Here is a 20427-nt window from a genome sequence, read left to right on the forward strand (position 1 = left end):
CATAGTTAGTGATGATGAAAAAGCATTTGATAAAATGTAAAACCCACTCCTGACTTAAAACCAAAGAGAATTCTGAGAAAGCAACCAGTAAAAGGAAAATTCTAGCAGAAACCTGTAGTGATATCGTACTCAGTGGCAAAATATGGAAGAATTCCCACTAAAACCATTAAGAAACAAAACCATTAAGAAACATTCCTGCACACTTTGCACCGGAAGTCCCAGCCACTACAATCAGAACAAATTTGATAGCTGGAACAGGGCTGTTAGATTGCCCATTTCAAATTTTGCCTCTGTAATTTAAGAACTCTGTAAACATATTGCTTAACCCATCAGTGCCTGTGTTTACTTATCTGTAAAATGGAAATGAGTTACTATATATAGCTGTTATGAGAATTGGATGAAATAATGTATTAAAAATATTTGCTTAGTGTTGGTATATCATAAATATAGGCTAAATCTTAGTTACTATAAAAAGTAAATAGAGACAAACTCACCATTTGCAAAAATTTTAACGACAAAATCAAGACAAGAATAAACCATAGAGGAATGTAAATAGAGCGTTAAATAAGGCAACTGGGTGCATGAATAACTTTAAAATTAGGATAGATTTCCTTATTGCAATAATCAACAACACCTTGCAAAATGAACAAATGCAGTGATATCTTGGAAGGTAAAGAGCTGACATCACAGTATGCAAAGGCATAAGAAAAGGTAATTAGGAACATGCAATAATAGAGTGTTACTGAATAAAACAAGAGTTATAAAGAAAGCACTGTGAAGAAGGAAAGGTCTTATGAAACAGTGAGTTTCACATTTGAGTAGAGTTTGAGTAGATGATGAATGAACAGGAATTTATAGAATATAAGTTTGAAATGATCCCTTCCAACCCTACGTTTCTCTGAAATCACCTTAAATAATTATATGATTTGTTTCTATTACAACATGATTCATTTATCTAGAATATAAACCAGAGAATTCAAAAGATTAGCAAGGAAAAGGATAATCTGTAAAATGCATTCTATAATCTTAGATGAACTTTTTGAAAACAAAAATTCCTGAGGGGTAAGTATGGGAATCTTCTGAAAACAAATGAGAGCTAATACTTATCATTAGAGTTTAACTAAAATAATTACTTAATAAAGCCATTCCCATTTGTTGGTTTAACATTCCTGTCTCTGATTGGCATCTTTACCGTCCTCTTCCTTAGTTACACTGTTGTCAGACCTTGTGAGAACCACAGTATGTGCAGTAAATTCATTTTAAATGCATGTTTCAACTATAAATGTATACACGAAAAACAGATCAGAGTTAAGCTTATAAAACCAAAGCACTGTGAATAAGAACATATAAAGATGTCCTGTGCATTGAACTCCTTGCAAATTAGATCAGAGAACTAGCTTAAACATCACCTCTCCAGCAGATGCTTCTCTCAGGAACTGAATTGTGTTCCCCAAAATTCATTTGTGGAAGCCCTAATCCTGTTGCTGTATTTGGAGATACTTTTAAGGAGGTGAATAAAGTTAAATGAGGTCATAAGAGTAAGGCACTAATCCTATAGGACTGATGTCCTTTAAGAGAAGGTGGCACACGAAGAGTGCTCCTGTAAGGTTACAATGAGAAGGCAGCCAACTGCAAACCAAGGGGAGAAGCCAGAAACCAACCCGGCTGGCAACTTCATCTCAAGCTTCCAGTTTCCAGAATTGTCAGAAAACAAATTTCTACTGTTTAATTCACCCAGTCTGTGGTATTCTGTTATGACAGCGGAGCTAACATCTGGTTACAGTCACCCACTCAATCAATGTCAACCACCTGTATTCTTTCCTAGAACTTTGTTCTTCACACTTATGTGTCTCTTTCCCCCACTAGTTAGAACTTCAAGAATAAGAGCTGCACTTTATTTGCTTTTATAGTTATTGATTTTTGTGCCTACCATGAACTAAGTAAACAGCAACCAACATTAAAAAATCAAGTTTGTGTTAACAAGCACCTTCCTAAAATACACAAATGCCTCTGATAGAAAACTTACTAGTCACTCATGTGTAATGGGGTTTGGTTCAATGTGCTTTCTTCTTAAATTCCGCTTGATAAACGTCTTACTGAGAATGTGAGCCACTGTTCGGAAAAGACAAATGTTATCACTTTAATGCACAGAGTAGAAGGCTCAGAATTTGGGACTAGATATTGATGTGGGTAGCTGAACTAGTAGGGAATTCCTCTCACCATCCTGTAATGTGTTCTTCGAATCTGAAGAGCTATTATCTTCAGTGCTAGACAGGCACACCCCAATTTGAAGTACAAGGTGACATCATGTCATTAATATATATTTTTAATCAAAAAACATAATTTGCTTAATAATACCAAGGACACTGACTTTTTATAATTTACTTTTATTTTTTTAATTTTTAAAGGTTGATATCCACCAATTTTTTGTCTTCTTTCTCCAAATGTTATCCTTGAAAAATTTCATCTGTGGTTAGTGACACTAAGAGTTATATCTTTAACATTATCCTTCCTCCTGAGCTCCACTTGGATATTCCAGTCACCTCAGCCTCTATGAATTCAGACTGAATTCATCATCTTTTCTCTTTGAAACTGTTTCTTCTTCCTTACATCTTATGTGTGTCTTAGTCAGCTCAAGCTCCCATAACGAAATATCATAGGGTGATTTAAACAACAGGAGTTTATCTTCTAACCATTTAGGAGCCTGGGAAGTCCAAGATCTAGGTACAGGCCCATTTGTTTCCTGGTGAGAGAGCTTTCTTCCTGGGTCCCAGACAGCTGCATGTTCCTGGTGTCCTCATCCGGCAGAGAGAGAAGCAGAGCAAGACCTCTGGTGTCTCCTCTTAGAAGGACACTGATCCTATTGGATCAGGGCTTCTCCTTTATGACCTCACTTACCCTTAACTACTTCCTTACTTCAAATACACCCATACTAGGTGTTTGAGATTCAGTGAATGCATTTTGGGAGGAAATAATTCAACCCACAGCAATGTAAAATGTCAATTCTACCCACTCAATTTGCTTAAACCAAGCACTGTAACTGTCTCCATAACCATGTTAATCCCAATTACTGACCAAGTACTATCAACTTGCTTCTTTTTTACTAATTTAAAGAAGTATAGCTAATTTTGATGAGATGGCTGGATGGCATCACCAATGCAGTGGACATGAACTTGGGCAAACTTTGGGAGATGGTGAGGGACAGGGAGGCCCGGCATGCTGCAGTTCATGGGGTCGCAAAGAGACGGACACACTGGGCAACTGAACAAAAACAACAATAGTTAATTTCCAATATTGTGTTAGTTTCCAACATTGTGTTAGTTTCAGGTGTGCGGCACAGTGATTCAGTAGTTTTGCAGATTATACTCCATTACAAGTTACTATAAGACAATGGGTGTGATTCCTTGGGCCATGCAGTATACTTGTCGCTGGTCTGTTTTACATACAGTAGTTTGTATCTGTTAATTCCACATCGCTAATGTGTCCCTCCCCACATCCCTCTTCCCTTTGGTAGCCACAAGCTTGTTTTCCGTGTCTGTGAGTCTGCAGAAAGACTCAAATTTCTTCTATCGTGTCTCTTTCATCCTAGTCGTAGGTCAGAATTCTTCATGCCTTTACTGCGTGCATGCTAAGTCGCTTCAGTCATGTCCGCCTTTTTGTGACCCTATGGACTGAAGCCTGCCAGGCTCCTCTGTCCATGGGATTTTCCAAGCAAGAATACCGGAATGGGTTGCCATTTCCTCCTCCAGGGGATCTTTCCGACCCACGGATCAAACCTAGGTCTCCTACATCTCCTGCATTGGCAGGCGGGTTCTTTACCACAAGCGCCACCTGGGAAGCCCTATGTTTGTGATATTGTCTTAACTCTCTACCCATCTTCACACTTGCACAGTTCCTTACCTGTAACTGATCTGTCCTCCAGAGTGCTTTTAAGTAGACTTTCTCAGATGTAAACCTTATATTTCTCATTGTTTGTCAGTGATCTGTCCACCAGACACCCCTGCTTTTTGTAGCAGGCCCCTTTACCCTCTATTCCAAGCACACTGAATTATTCACAGTGCCCAAGATGTGCTGTAATGTTACATGCCTCTGTATCTTTGCTCATGCTGTTCCCTCTGCCTAGAATGTCTCTCTATTTCTTGATCAGAAACATCAGATTCAGCTGCAGTGATACTTCCTTTAAAAACTTTCCATTATCCCTCAAGGTAGGCATGATTCCCTGTAATGTTCCTACTATTCTCTCTAGACACTTATTGAAAGACACAGATCATACTGAACTATGTAATTACATTTCCTGCTACTACACTCAAACCTATTGAGTCAGAAGATATATCTTATATATTTCTATATCCTGTGCATCTAGCTTAGTGCATGATACTGAGTAAATGCATGAGTATAAGAGAGAATGGAACTGAGTGATTTGAATTAATTAAATGCAACAACAACAAAAAAATCATGCTAGAAGATAGGAACTTTTACCATGACATGTTTTTCCATCACCATAAAATCCTTTTGGACATGAACAGCAATGATAGGAACCAAAGGTATTGAGGCACTCTGTCCCTGGAAAGTAAAGCCTTGATTCACACTCATCATCTTCCTGGCAATTTTTGCCTAAATAAAATATACATTGAGAATTCATAGTGTTTACTTTGAAAAACATTATATGTAAAATCAAAGAGTGATTTATTTTACTCTTTATGTCCTGATAACTCCCACAAAGCTGTCATATACAAAAGGGAAAGAAGTGTACTGTTTTAAAAATTTACTATGTACTTACATATAAGGTTATTAATTAGATTCTATTTAACATTAAGCAAGATCTTTCAAGTATATAAGCTTTACCCTATAAATAAGACTTAAGGCCATTAATATTTCAAGGCAAAAATTACCATATTATAGCAGTAATTTGTACTTTGTTAAAAAATACTCAATGATCTTTTAAAGAAGTTATTAGAATAGTTGCTTGCTTAGCTTAAAGGACAACTTATTCAGTCCAGTTATAGCATTGGCTATAAAAATCCATTGAAATTTTACTGTGTGCTAGGAAAGTCATTCTTCAGTACAATTTTTGAGCGGAAGTGTTGCTCTTTGAAATGTTTAACAATTTATTTGAATGAATATGTTCATAATCATTAATGATGGCAACCCCTATTACAGTAAAATTCATGAAAAAAATCAACATGTGAATTCTTTCAAAAGTAGTGTGTGGCATGGCAAAATAACCCCAATAATAAAACTGTTATTTTAGAATGCTGAAAAAAATTAGAAGACACCTAACTGTCCTGCTAAGTTCTAGTAAAATGTTAAAAACTGATGGCTTCAAGGAAAATATCAGCTCAATAACTGTACCTTTACATGTATGTATTTTAATATTTATATCTATTTTCATTAAAAAAATATTAGTATGAGTTTTTTTTAAGCCTTGGGAAATTAAAGTTATTAGTCATATTTATCTGGGGTTTCTGGAATCAGACATTTTAGAATATTAATGAGTTAACAGATATTCTAACATTTCAATTTGATTTCAACTCTTACATCATATTTTTCTTAGGTAAATGAATTATCAATAAAATTCTTAGATGATAATTTTTATATTTCTCATGGGAAATTTCTTTATTATTCTATACCATATTTTAACAGTAATATATTTAAATATGTTTCTACCTGCCAAATATAGATAGAAATGTTTAGGAACGTGCAAAATACAATATAGGCATAGAATATTGCCAAACTATGGAAGTGAACAAAAATTTAAGAGTATATGTAAGCAATGCACAGTTAAAAAGGACTACAGATAGCAAATGTGTTTGTGATGAATTCTACTAGAATTTTAAAGGGTGCATTAAAATCTTTTAAGATCATACATTTGCTTGAGTTATGTGTAGATTACATGGAGAGCCAAAGATCTTTAGTTTCTAATTTATTCACATCCGAATTTCATTCATGAGGAAACAAAATTTACCTTTGAACTCAGGTGGGCAATCACAAGAATAACTGTAAACTGCCGGGGTCCAGCCTCAGCAGGATCCAGGGGGTACCCTCGGGATGAACGGCGTCGGCGAGAGAAGACACGTGAGACCAGCCTTGATAGGGCCAAGTCTGTGTTTTCCTTTTTGACAACAGTTCTTATACCCTCGCTCAGAACATTTTCAAGGTACAAGATGCTTACTCTGCTTATACAGGATTAGTATTACATCAGTTTGTTTTTTAGGAAGAGCAGGATGTTTTCTGCTTTCTATTTCTATAATAGATCTTAGCACATTATCTTCTGGCCTTGGGGCCCATTAACATTTTACGTGGGTTGGGTGAATGTAAACCTATTTTCCATTTCTATGATGACCTTAACTGAAAGGTAGCAGTCTCATAGGGCAACAGTACAGAGTAGAAGTATATCCTTGTTAACACAAAAATTAATCCTTCTGCAGAAGTTGTCAGTTGAGTTTATCTAAGAAGTTTACCCCACACTGACTCTGTGACTTTGGTGAGGCAGCCCCTGCCTAGCACTCCTGGCTAATAATTAACAACCGTTTCATTGTTACCACACTAGGGCTAAGCTCTTATTTTTCTAGATATATAACTATATTAACAATGGTTTCCACAGCACAACCTTAGCACATTAAAAGCAAAAACACAGCAAGCAAACGTCAACCCAGTAACCACCTTTAGAATAATTTTTCTTATGTTTTCTAATAGGACTCCTTCACCCCCCCAAAAAGGCTCTATATCTGTCATGGCCTTTATATGATCAGGTTGTTTATGCTATTTTATGATTAGGGTACTATAAGCAATCATGCATATTAGTTAGTACCAAGGGCATAAACACATTTGTCAAACAAACTAAAATACCAGCAAAGGAGTTTAAATTAAAACACTCCTTTCACCCTGGATAATCTCATAAAATACCACCACCCGGGAAACTTATTGATTAAAGTTCTAAATTGATTCTTATTTGGGAAGAGATCGGGGAAGGCCTTCTGCCTGTGTCACAGAAATTAGGGAGTAGTCTATTGAAGCAAGCATCAGAAAGACAGATACCATCTTTAAGGTGAGTGCCGGGGGCAGCTTTTTGGAATCTGATCTGCCTTGCCTGTCAGGCTTTCTCCTCGTGACCTTGTCATGGGTGGGATCTAGTGAGCTGGCCTTTTCGAAATCCCGGAAAACCTGATCCGCCTTGCTTGTCAGGTTTTTTCCCTCATTACCTTGTCATGGGTAGGATCTCATGTGTTGGCTCCTGGCACTAAACCTCTTAACGCATCTGCCAAGACCACAGGGGCTCACTTGGCCTTCAGTGACATTCTTTTCACAAAGATCTCCATGAAAACCAGGCAGGCAGACACATAGGTATGCTCCACTTCCTGGCAGAAATTTCCTATCAGACACACATATGGTCCCCCCATTCAAGCAATCACAATATGTCACAGTCACCTGCAAAATAAACAAGAAGTGAAGATTTTATTTTGCTGTAAAATATCTTCAGTTTACGTTGCAGAAATCATGATAGGCATGTATCTGTATGTGCTAATAGGACCAGATCACACATTTTGCAAGATAATATGTATACATTTAATGTAAAATAGTATTTTAAAAGATAATTGCATAAGACAACTATGCCCAAACTCAAGAACATAGCCAAAATATAAATGCTAGGGATACATTTTTAAAATGTCACAAGATGATCAATTTCTATAATGTAAGCAGAACAACTGAAAAAAAAAATCTTAAAGTGGAAAGCAGTTAGTCACCTGACTTATGCCAAGATCTAGAGAGGAAATAGTCACTTGAATTATTTAGTTAACATGACATAGTACATAACTGTCCTCCATACCATTACTTCTGTGTGAGTGTATCCCAAGTTTCATGTGACTGTGGGGCACAAAAATAAGTAAAAGAAAAAACAGTTTGCAACTAGCTATTTCAAATCTCATATTTATAACCTTTTTCGTTGAAATATAGTTGATTGACAATATTATGTTAGTTTTGAGTATACAGCTGAGTGATTATAATCCTGATTTCTAATTCAACATCTAATATTCCTTCACTTGAAAGAAAAGGACATAATTAGTAATCTTAGGTTTACCACAGATCTTTCACAAAGGTGGACAAGAATACATTTTTATTCTTACAGTTAAGTGCAGAAAAAATGCTCTGCTGCTGCTGCTAAGTCGCTCCAGTCGTGTCCGACTCTGTGCGACCCCACAGAGGGCAGCCCACGAGGCTCCCCCATTCCTGGGATTCTCCAGGCAAGAACACTGGAGTGGGTTGCCATTTCCGTCTCCAATGAATGAAAGTGGAAAGTGAAAATGAAGTCGCTCAGTCGTGTCTGACTCTTAGCGACCCTATGGACTGCAGCCTACCAGGATCCTCCGTCCACGGGATTTTCCAGGCAAGATCACTGGACTGGGTCGCCAGTGCCTTCTCTGAAAATGCTCTAGGAATTCGTAATTTAGATCCATAAAATTGAGACTTTCTCTAAGGTTTTAAATTTGCCAAAAAATATTTAACATTTTGGCAGTTAAATTTTCCATGAAATGTTGAACAATTTCTATTTTAAATTTAAAGTAGTTATTAAAACTGTTTATTAATTTATGCAATTATAAATACTACCTCAATCAGGACTCTCGTTTCAGCACTGCAGTCATCATTAACATGCAGGGTAAATTGCTGGGGGGTTTGTAAATTTGTTTTCCACTTAAGAAGTCCTGCAGAGGAGATATTTGCTCCTCTGGGGCCAGAGTCCAAGATAAAACGAATGTCGGAGCCTTCTGGGTCAAAAGCTGTGAACTGATACACAAAGTTCTCCCCATGAAACGTCTGTAATTTATCTTGTGGAATTTGAATCACTGGGGGTTGATTTTCTGTAGCAGAGAAAACATTTAACTTTTGAACCTGCATAGAAAAGGAAAAGTGTGATGCAGAGAGCTCCCAGTGATCCATTTTGATGAGATCTGAACTCTTAAAATTTCTATTATCTACTTTCACTAATTCTGTAAAAGATTTCAAATAAATCTGATTCCATTCTTAGAAAATATAAAACTGACAGGTACAAGAATTCAAGCTTTTCTGTAAGAGTGTCTGTGATAGTGGTTTCAGTCTGTCTGCTCTCTCATGCCCTCTATCAGCACCTACTGTCTTACTTGGGTTGCTCTTACCTTGGACTTGCTGGCAGACGGACTGAAATGACAATGAGACAACTAGCCAATCTGATCACACGGACCACAGACTTATCTAATTCAGTGAAACTAAGCCATGCCATGTGGGGCCAGCCACCCAAGAAGGATGGGTCATGATGGAGAGGTATGACAGAATGTGGTCCACTGGGGAAGGGAATGGCAAACCACTTCAGTATTCTTGCCTTGAGAACCCCATGAACAGTATGGAGAGGCAAAAAGATAGGATACTGAAAGAGGAACGCCCCAGGTCGGTAGGTGCCCAATATGCTACTGGAGATGAGTGGAGAAGTAACTCCAGAAAGAATGAAGGGATGGAGCCAAAGCAAAAACAACACCCAGCTGTGGATGTGACTGATGATAGAGGCAAGGTGCAATGCTGTAAACCAATATTGCATAGCAATCTGGAATGTTAGGTCCATGAATCCAGGCAAATTGGAAGTGGTCAAGCAGGAGATGGCAAGAGTGAACATCGACATTCTAGGAATCAGCGAACTAAGATGGACTGGAATGGGTGAATTTAACTCAGATGACCATTATATCTACTACTGTGGGCAGGAATCCCTTAGAAGAAATGGAGGAGCCATCATAGTCAACAAAAGAGTCCAAAATGCAGTATTTGGATGCAATCTCAAAAATGACAGAATGATCTCTGTTTGTTTCCAAGGCAAACCATTCAATATCACAGTAACCAAAGTCTATGCCCCGACCAGTAATGCCGAAAAAGCTGATCTTGAACGGTTCTATGAAGACCTACAAGAGATGTCCTTTTCATTATAGGGCACTGGAATGCAAAAGTAGGAAGTCAAGAAACACCTGGAGTAACAGGCAAATTTGGCCTTGGAGTACAGAATGAAGCAGGGCAAAGGCTAATAGAGTTCTGCCAAGAGAATGCACTGGTCATAGCAAACAACCTCTTCCAACAACACAAGAGAAGACTCTACACATGGACATTACCAGATGGTCAACACTGAAATCAGATTGATTATATTCCTTGCAGTCAAAGATGGAGAAGCTCTATACAGTTCGCAAAAACAAGACTGGGAGCTGCCTGTGACTCAGATCATGAATTCTTTATTGCCAAATTCAGACTGAAATTGAAGAAAGTGGAGAAAACCACTAGACCATTCAGGTATGACCTAAATCAAATCCCTTATGAGTATACAGTGGAGGTGAGAAATACATTTAAGGGACTAGATCTGATAGACAGAGTGCCTGATGAACTATGGATGGAGGTTCCTGACTTTGTACAAGAGACAGGGATCAAGACCGTCCCCAAGAAAAAGAAATGCAAAAAAGCACAATGGTTGTCTGAGGAGGCCTTACAAATAGCTGTGAAAAGAAGAAAAGTGAAAAGAAAAGGAGAAAAGGAAAGATATACCCATTTGAATGCAGAGTTCCAGAGAAAGGAGAGATAAGAAAGCCTTCCTCAGTGATCAATGCAAAGAAATAGAGGAAAACAATAGAATGGGAAAGACTAGAAATCTCTTCAAGATAATTAGAGATAACAAGGGAACATTTCATGCAAGATGGGCTCAGAAAAGAAACAGTAAGGAGCTAATAGAAGCAGAAGATATTAAGAAAAGGTGACAAGAATACACAGAAGAACTGTACAAAAAAGATCTTCACAACCCAGATAATCACGATGGTGTGATCACTCACCTAGAGTCAGACATCCTGGAATGTGAAGTCAAGTGGGCCTTAGTAAGCATCACTACGACCAAAGCTAGTGGAAGTAATGGAATTCCAATTGAGCTATGTCAAATCCTAAAAGATGATGCTGTGAAAGTGCTGCACTCAATATGTCAGCAAATTTGGAAAACTAGCAGTGGCCACAGGACTGGAAAAGGTCAGTTTTCATTCCAATCCCAAAGAAAGGCAATGCCAAAGAATGATCAAACTATTGCACAAGTACACTCATCTCACACACTAGTTAAGTAATGCTCAAAATTCTCCAAGCCAGGCTTCAGCAATACGTGAACCGTGAACTTCCAGAAGTTCAAACTGGTTTTAGAAAAGGTAGAGGAACCAGAAATCAAATTGCCAACATCCACTGGATCATCAAAAAAGCAAGAGAGTTCCAGAAAAGCATCTATTTCTGCTTTATTGACTATGCCAAAGCCTTTGACTGTGTGGATCACAATAAACTGTAGAAAATTCTGAAAGAGATGGAAATACCAGACCACCTGACCTGCCTCTTGAGAAACCTGTATGCAGGTCAGGAAGCAACAGTTAGAACTGGACATGGAACAACAGACTGGTTCCAAATCGGGAAAGGAGTATGTCAAGGCTGTATATTGTCCCCCTGTTTATTTAACTTATATGCAGAGTACATCATGAGAAACGCTGGGCTGGAAGACGCACAAGCTGGAATCAAGATTGCCAGGAGAAATATCAATAATCTCAGATATGCAGATGACACCATCCTTATGGCAGAAAGTGAAGAACTAAAGAGCCTCTTGATGAAAGTGAAAGAGGAGAGCGAAAAAGTTGGCTTCAAGCTCAACATTCAGAAAACTAAGATCATGGCATCTGGTCCCATCGCTTCATGGCAAACGGATGGGGAACAGTGGAAACAGTGAGAGACTTTATTTTTGGGGGGCTCCAAAATCACTGCATATGGTGACTGCAGCCATGAAATTAAAAGACGCGTGCTCCTTGGAAGAAAAGTTATGACCAACCTAGACAGCATATTAAAAAGCACAGACATTATTTTACCAACAAAGGTCTATATAGTCAAAGCTACTTTTTTTCTAGTAAATACATATGGATGTGAGAGTTGGACTATAATGAAAGCTGAGCACTGAAGAATTGATGCTTTTGAACTGTGGTGTTGAGAAGACTTTTGAGAGTCCCTTGAACTGCAAGGATGTCCAACCAGTCCATCCTAAAGGAGATCAGTCCTGGGTGTTCATTGGAAGGACTGATGCTGAAGCTGAAACTCCAGTACCAGTACTTTGGCCACATGATGTGAAGGGCTGACTCATTGGAAAAGACCCTGATGCTGGGAAAGATTGAGGGCAGGAGGAGAAGGGGATGTCAGAGAATAAGATGGTTAGATGGCATCACAGATTCAATGGACGTGAGTTTGGGTGGACTCTGGGTGTTGATGATAGACAGGGAGGCCTGGTGTGCTACAGTTCATGGGGTCGCAAAGAGTTGGACACGACTGAGCGACTGAACTGAACTGAACTGATGAGAGTGTAAAAGCACTTTGATTATAGCATAAGTTACATAAATACATTTGCATTGCCCAGATAAGATGCTCTCCTCTTTGGCCTGAAATCACTTCTCCGTGTTGATTGTCTCACTTCTTGCTCTTTCAGTACTTCTCTGTCTATTCTTTTCAGCTTTACTTTGTCCCTCACATCTCCTTTTCTTTTTCTCCCTCACCGCTGGTAATGGGACTGTTCTTTTGACATCCCTGAGATTTCCTCTCTCTGCCCCCTCCCCAATTATAATAATTGGGAAGCATTTAGTCATACCAATTCTCAGCTCCTCAGAGGTCCTTCTAGTGTCCAGGCTCCCACACTGGAATGAAAGCTACTAAGGGAATATGGCTATGTTGTGGACAGTGTTCCCTTTATGGTCATGAAGTGACTTAAAACATCTCTTTATATTGTCAGAGTAAGAAAGTTTCCTTCCTTGCCAACTGACTTAACAGAACACTCCTTTTTATTTTACTGGACACACTCTGCTTGCATTGAAAATGCACTGATGAAAGCAACTTTAGTTTTGACTCCCATTCTGCCCCTATATGTCCTTATAACATCTACTGATTTTAATTTCCCCACCTTTCAATACGGGAGTCTTGGAACAGATAATTCAAGGCCCCTTATATCTTTGAACATTGTGAGTTTATGATGAATCAGTCATACCAAAGCCATTACAAACAGACACCAATTCAGAAGTTACATTGTGTTTCTCTTTTTTCTTGCACTGAATTCTTCCCCACATTTCCATTGTCTTCCCATAATATCCCGAGTCTTGCACCTGAGCAATGACTCATCTGACATATGGTCTAACACAGCAATGAAATTTGCACATTCAGTAACGTACATGGTGACATTACAAAGCACTATGTAAATATAAGGCTTTATGACTCCTTAGATAAAATTACATGGAACCAGGGAGTAATTATATCTTGTTGTATCTTGTGATGCCTGGCCTTTTGAAAAAGGAGCATGTGAGGAACATTCTCTCTCACCTATGTGGAATCATACATGGCTATATTTAAAGAAGTAAGGAAATTATATGGTACATGACTATAATTTGGGTAGTTTTTTAGGTGGAACAAGCATCCAGAAATCATCCATACCCAATATTATGCTCAGAATGTCACAGAGTAATAGGGCTGGGTTTGTGTTCTTTATCACATATTAAAATAAAAATCCCATATCTATTGTGCTACAATCATAGAGATTATATATAATGAAAACATTTCATCTTATATTTTCTTGGAGCAAAATAAATTATGCAATTAAGAAAAATTCTAAATTACCCAGTGTTCATCTTAAAAAAACGTTTATGTAACTCACGATTTTAAATTGTTTTTAAATATTTGGATTAAAAAGAATAACTTACTTTCTAAAAATGACCATGTAAATTTTGAAATTTTTGGTCTACAAATTCAACAAGGGCTGGTAGGATTTTTATCCCCTTCAATGTAGCAGAGTCCATTGATAATGCAAACATTTTCCTAATGGAGGTTTTTTAAAAAGGAAAACACCAATTAAGATACAACTAGTTAGTGTTTAGGGAAAAAATAGACAATATATAAAAAGATAGCGTTATATATGTTGATGATTCCAACAAATGCATTTTATAAGTCTGTATTGATTAGCAGACTTTTTTTTTTTCACTTTAAAAAACATTTTTTTTTTTTTGTATATTCTGATCAAAATACATGTTAGAAAACAATTTCCTCTTTGTGTTAATGGAACTGATCAATATGAAAGGAATAAGAAAATACATATAATTGTACCTCTGTGCACAATTATAATTTATAAATAACATGGAATCAAAAGCATCACTTTTCTTTCTGTCTTTTTACTGCTAAACTCACACAGGAAGTGTTTTATTTACAAAGAAATTAAAACAGACTCTTTCCCCCTGATATCTAAGGATCAGACTGGTTTACAGCTATCCTCGTTTCCTCCAGGAGCCTACTAGTCCTTTGAACATGGCAAGACTAAACCAGATCGGTGGCATGGTCATCCATACTTGATAATGGATACTATTACATAAAATAGTGGAGAGATCTGCTGACATACAAAGAAATAATTGTAAATGTACAAATAACTTTTAACTTGGGAAGAAGATCAAATTTTGTCCAGGATATATAAACTTTGCTCATTCTACCAAATCTCTTTGACATCATTTGGGATACTGCACAAAAATGAGAACAAAATAGCCCCAAGAGGTTAAAACAATTGTGAATAACAACATTTGGAAAGTAATTATTTCAGGACATGTGGCAATGTAATATTTGGAGGGAAAGAAAATCAAACAGCTCAAAAACAGAAATTTCTTATTGATGTGATCTGATTGTTAATCTCAAGGGAAAAAAATTAAAAATCTGAGGAAAGGGAGGCAGAGGTTGAGATGGTTAGATAGCATCACCAACTTAATGGACATGAATTTGAGCAAACTCTGGGAGATAGTGAAGGACAGGGAAGCCTGGCATGCTGCAGTCTTTGGGGGCACAAAGAGTTGGACATGACTTAGTGACCGAACAACAGATACATACAAAGTATTTTATATGCTTCTTAGTTCTGAAGAGCCAAGTGATATTACACGCATGGTACCACTTAAATCAGCAACTTACATAGAAAAGAAACCTGTTGCTAAGCCTGGTGGACTGGATATAGGTTAAGAAGGATATGGGTGAGAAGATTCAGCCCAGGCGGTGCTGTTCTGTTATCCCTCAAGTGGTAGATACTTGCATGGTTCAATGAGCTTGGTGGCCACAAGAAACTCCCTTTGAAAGTGTTAGCCTCACATTTTACAAACTCTATCTAAATGCATGTCACTTGCCACAAAGAAGATTAAGTAACCATAAGGCAGTATTTTATTGGAAAATCACTATTACTACTTTAAAAATGTATGTAGGAAAGAAAATTCAACCTGAACCTCTTGTTTTGATGTTTCAGGAGTAAAACAACCTGTCACTTCAAATTATTTGAGGCAGAAAGGAACAATTTTGATTTAATCTTGCATAAACTTGAGGAAGGCTTTTCTCTATTAGTATTTGTGATATGAAAGTGAAAACCTACATTGATATTCCAGCGGCACAGGAAATGAAAAACCTATGATGCAAATGTGAAAATAATGGAAAAGTTACATAGCTTTATAGTACACAAGTCTTTTTCATAGAGACCAGAGACTTGACAAGCTCCATCATATATGATCATTATTTTGGGATTACTGAACCTATAACCATCATTAGATATCTGCAAGATATATGTAGTTCTATAATCAAATAATTTGTTCTAAGTGTATTTTTATAAATTCATTATGAAATTTTAATATATACACATTTTATGTATAAATATGAGGATATCTTTTCTTTTTTACCTTTATTTGCCTCTTCATGGTTGGTTTCTCACCCATCACATCTATGGTACTAGACTGCTGAACATCAGCAGGCAACTGACAATCAACAGCCCTGCTGTTTTGATAAACAGTATAGGTGTAGAGGTGTTCTTCAAGGAACCATTTACTGCTATTATACTGAAAGCATAATGAAAAATCAATTAACCTCTGTTAGATCATGGAAATGCTTTGCCACTGAGTTACATATAACCAAAATATAAATTTTACAATACGTGCCTTGTATAATGGAATACATAATGAAGAAATAAAAGTGACATTGACAGTTTTATTCAGAATATATACACATCCTAATTTGATATAAGTTGCTTTTAATAAGTCACATACTTCTTGTGGGTTCAAATCAAATAACTTACCAATATTAGCCATAAATAATGGATCCCAAGTAACGACTTTTGTAGCAAGAAGGAACATATTTGACTATGTAGTTCACACATAGCGGACTAGTTTTCTACTCAGAAAACCCCTCACTTCTCTTGATCCCACCTTCTACTTGAAACTGCCCTTTCTGCCTCTATATACATGGTTTTCAAAGGGCTTCTCATTTTCTTACATGACCCACTCCCCTGGACTACATCTAACTGGTCCATAGGTGGACCAAAACTATGCCAATGCTTCAGTTATTTCAGATATTTTAACTTCATACCGTAGAGGATGTTGAGCCAGCCTGAAGGCTTGAGTTACAAGATAAAAAGCTATGGAGCTGTTGATGGCCATGTTTATCACTACGTGGAGAAAAGTAATATCTAGCAAAAGGGAAAAATGAAGCTCATAAACAGAGAAAAGCATGATCATGACAGATACACACACACATACAAATGCAGACAAACTGAGTCTTCATGGTATTTAAGTCCCAAGTTAAAATTTTTTTTTTCTTGAGAATTTAGCAGTCAGGTTCCTATTGTGATTTTGTGAAAAATACATTTTCCTCATAATAAATATGATTTTTGCTCAAGCTAGTTCAATTGAATTTATGTAACTTAAAACTGAATAAATTCTACGAATCAGCAAACTAAGATGGACTCAAATGCGTGAATTTAACTCAGATGACCATTATATCTACTACTGTGGGCAGGAATCCGTTAGAAGAAATGGAGTAGCCATCATGGTCAACAAATGAGTCCGAAATGCAGTATTTGGATGCAGTCTCAAAAACGACAGAATGATCTCTGTTTGTTTCCAAGGCAAACCATTCAATATCATGGTAATCCCAAGTCTATGCCCTGACCAGTAACGCTGAAGAAGCTAAAGTTGAAGCTAAAGTAGGTTCTATGAAGACCTACAAGAACTTCTAGAACTAACACCCAAAATAGATGTCCTTTTCATTATAGGGCACTGGAATGCAAAAGTAGGAAGTCAAGAAACACCTGGAGTAACAGGCAAATTTGGCCTTGGAGTACAGAATGAAGCAGGGCAAAGGCTAATAGAGTTCTGCCAAGAGAATGCACTGGTCATAGCAAACAACCTCTTCCAACAACACAAGAGAAGAATCTACACACGGATATCACCAGATGGTCAACACCAAAATCAGATTGATTATATTCTTTGCAGTCAAAGATGGAGAAGCTCTATACAGTCAGCAAAAACAAGACTGGGAGCTGCCTGTGACTCAGATCATGAACTCCTTATTGCCAAATTCAGACTTAAACTGAAGAAAGTAGAGAAAACCACTAGACCATTCAGGTATGACCTAAATCAAATATACAGTGGAAGTGAGAAATAGATTTAAGGGACTAGATCTGATAGAGTGCCTGATGAACTATGGCTGGAGGTTTGTGACATTGTACAGGAGACAGGAATCAAGACTATCCCCAAGAAAAAGAAATGCAAAAAAAGCAAAATGGCTGTCTGAGGAGGCCTTACAAATAGCTGTGAAAAGAAGAGAAGATGGGCTCAATAAAGGACAGAAATGGTAGGGACCTAACAGAAGCAGAAGATATTGAGAAGAGGTGGCAAGAATACACAGAAGAACTGTACAAAAAAGATCTTCATGACTCAGATAATCATGATAGTGTGATCACTCACCTAGAGCCAGACATCCTGAAATGTAAAGTCAAGTGGGCCTTAGAAAGCATAACTATGAATAAAGCTACTGGATGTGATGCAATTCCAGTTGAACTATCTCAAATCCTGGAAGATGATGCTGTGAAAGTGCTGCACTCAGTATGCTGGCAAATTTGGAAAACTCAGCAGTGATCACAGGACTGGAAAAGGTCAGTTTTCATTCCAATCCCAAAGAAGGGCAATGCCAAAACTAAATAAATTCTAACAAATTCACCCCATTTAATAACTCAATGTCATATCATATTTAAACTTTAAATGCTATTTTTCAGTATTTAAATGCATTGGTGTCTAAAGAAGTAAAGCAAGAATTATGTTCCGGCTACATAATGACACAGAAAAAAGATATATTTTATTACCAAAATTTAGGTTCAGTTATTTTAAAAGTATATGCCTTGGAATGTTTTTAATGGCTCAGAAATAGGAGTTTACTGATGTTTCAGTATTACAGGTCAGCAGGAAAAAGAAGGCAAGAACACACTAGTCTATGGCTCGCAGAAGCTGTGTTGCTGAAAGAGTGAGCCCCATAACACATCTCCATGTTTAAGGGACTGTGTCCAGTCTGGTCTAGCAGATAAATCAGTGGTTCCCTTTCAGCAGAGGGGGATGACAACAGTCATCAGAGGGTAGTCGTGATATTGATGCTTAGATGGATGTATGGACACTTGTTTTGGTTTTGGGTGTTGAAACAAGACTCCAGGCAATGACCGGGAATACAGGGGTTATTTCCACTCCTCTGTTTAGACAGCCTACTCCAAATGAAGAATAAACAGGATTCTCTTTCTTTTCCATTCAACAGCATTTTGTGAGTATCTGTATGGAATCCCTAGTGTCCCAGACGGTAGAGTCTGCCTGCAATGCAGGAGACCTGGGTTTGATCCCTGGGGAAGGGAATGGCAACCCACTCCAGTATTCTTGCCTGGAAAGTCCCATGGACGGAGGAGCCTGGTGGGCTACAGTCCATAGAGTAACAAAAAGTCAGACATGACTAAGTGACTAACACTCACTTCCTTTCATATGGAATGAGAATATTCTAATAAAAAGAGATCACGGAGGTGAGAAAAACAAAATATTTTCTTATTGCTATAACCAAGATTCAAATAAGGTGTAATGAGGGAAAGAAGCCGCTAAGTCTAACTAGCATGGTCAAGGAAGGCTTCAAAAAAGGAACAGCACTTCTCTTGAAAGTGAAAAAGGAGACTGCCTTTTGGATACTGGGAGCAAAAATAGATAAGAGTGCCATTTAGGAAGCCTGGAGCAGATACCATGTGAAGAAAACAGTAATGCAGGAAAAAGCATGGGATTTTCCTGGAGTACAGGAAGTTCACACCTGGAAAAACAGACAATAGCTGGATCATGAAGGGTCATTTGTTTCTAGGATAGCAACTTAGGTTTAATCCTATCAGTAAGTGATTTAAAAACTGGATTCTGTAAAGTCTTAGATGTTTTTAGAGTGAGTGAAGAAAATGACTGGGTGGACGGAACTCTAGATAAAAACTTGTTTAAAATGACTACTGCAAAAGTAAAAATGCACATCTGTATTATGTTACCATTCATGGGGTGGGGGAAGAAATTTACATTCTCCTCTGTGCAAAAGAAATAGAGTAAGAATAAACTAAAAAAAAACAATGGATACTTTTGGAAAATGGATGGGAACAGGATGGAAAGGAGGAGTAATGGGGAGAGGGACACAGGGATGAGAAGAACGTGACACTTCTCTGCATTGTATACCTTTTGTATGGCATCAACTATTAGAACCACGATAATATATCACCTACCTTCCAAATAAGTATACAACTAAAATCAACCAGAGTGTGAAGGAAATTCAAAGTGGAATACAAATACTAAAAAAAGAAATCCAACAGTATTACAAATAAAATAGATAAACACTATAAACAGGGTGGGAAAGAAAATAGTTAACTTACATAATTTTGGTTATTGTTAGTGAATATATAGTTTTTCTATAGTTCTGTATAGAGTTAGAGAATTCCACAGTGCACTCTTTATCAGATATTTGGAGAAGGGAAGTAGAATGAGAAGAAATATCACAGTAAAAAGTATACCTGAAAGAACAAAATGTACTTTCCAAGAGAATATAAACCTATGAAATTCTCTTGTCAGATCACTTAATTGGAGTGTGATGATCCACATTTGATGTGATGTGATGTGATGTGACGATAACATTTGGTTTATTCTGCCAAGAACAATATAATGACAACTTTCTTGAGTGACACTAAAGTGAATGAAATAATATATATTACATTTTCTATTACATGTCTTATTATTTCACTGAGGTTAAAATATTTCATGGCTCATTTGGAAAGGCTCTACTCATAAGATCTTGAAATAACCATAATTCTTGTGTATAACTATTTGACAAAGATACATACAAAAGTTATTTCCTTCTTAAATTCTCAGTCTCAGAATGAATTGAGAGAAAAGTAAAAAGAAAGCTAAATTATGATTTACTATTGTAAGCTTCTAGCTTACCCAACGTAATAAGTACACTCCAAATTTAAAGTGCTTTCCTTAAAATAAAATTCCACAAATAAAGAAAAGGAAGATCGTATAAATATCATTAAAA

General features: G+C 37.2%; 1 protein-coding gene across 1 annotated transcript in view; it reads right to left on the reverse strand.

The window, feature by feature from the left end:
* VWDE (von Willebrand factor D and EGF domains) overlaps nt 1–20427 on the reverse strand; it is a 91982-nt gene that overhangs the window by 43786 nt on the left and 27769 nt on the right. Inside the window, 8 exon segments of the mRNA XM_065938458.1 lie at nt 1138–1178; nt 1180–1276; nt 5966–6004; nt 7242–7428; nt 8608–8858; nt 13755–13871; nt 15520–15622; nt 15747–15902. Of these exon segments, the coding sequence (XP_065794530.1) occupies nt 1138–1178; nt 1180–1276; nt 5966–6004; nt 7242–7428; nt 8608–8858; nt 13755–13871; nt 15520–15622; nt 15747–15902 (991 nt within the window).

This window comes from Muntiacus reevesi, chromosome 6 (genome assembly GCF_963930625.1).
Source record: "Muntiacus reevesi chromosome 6, mMunRee1.1, whole genome shotgun sequence".
Lineage (NCBI taxonomy): Eukaryota > Metazoa > Chordata > Mammalia > Artiodactyla > Cervidae > Muntiacus > Muntiacus reevesi.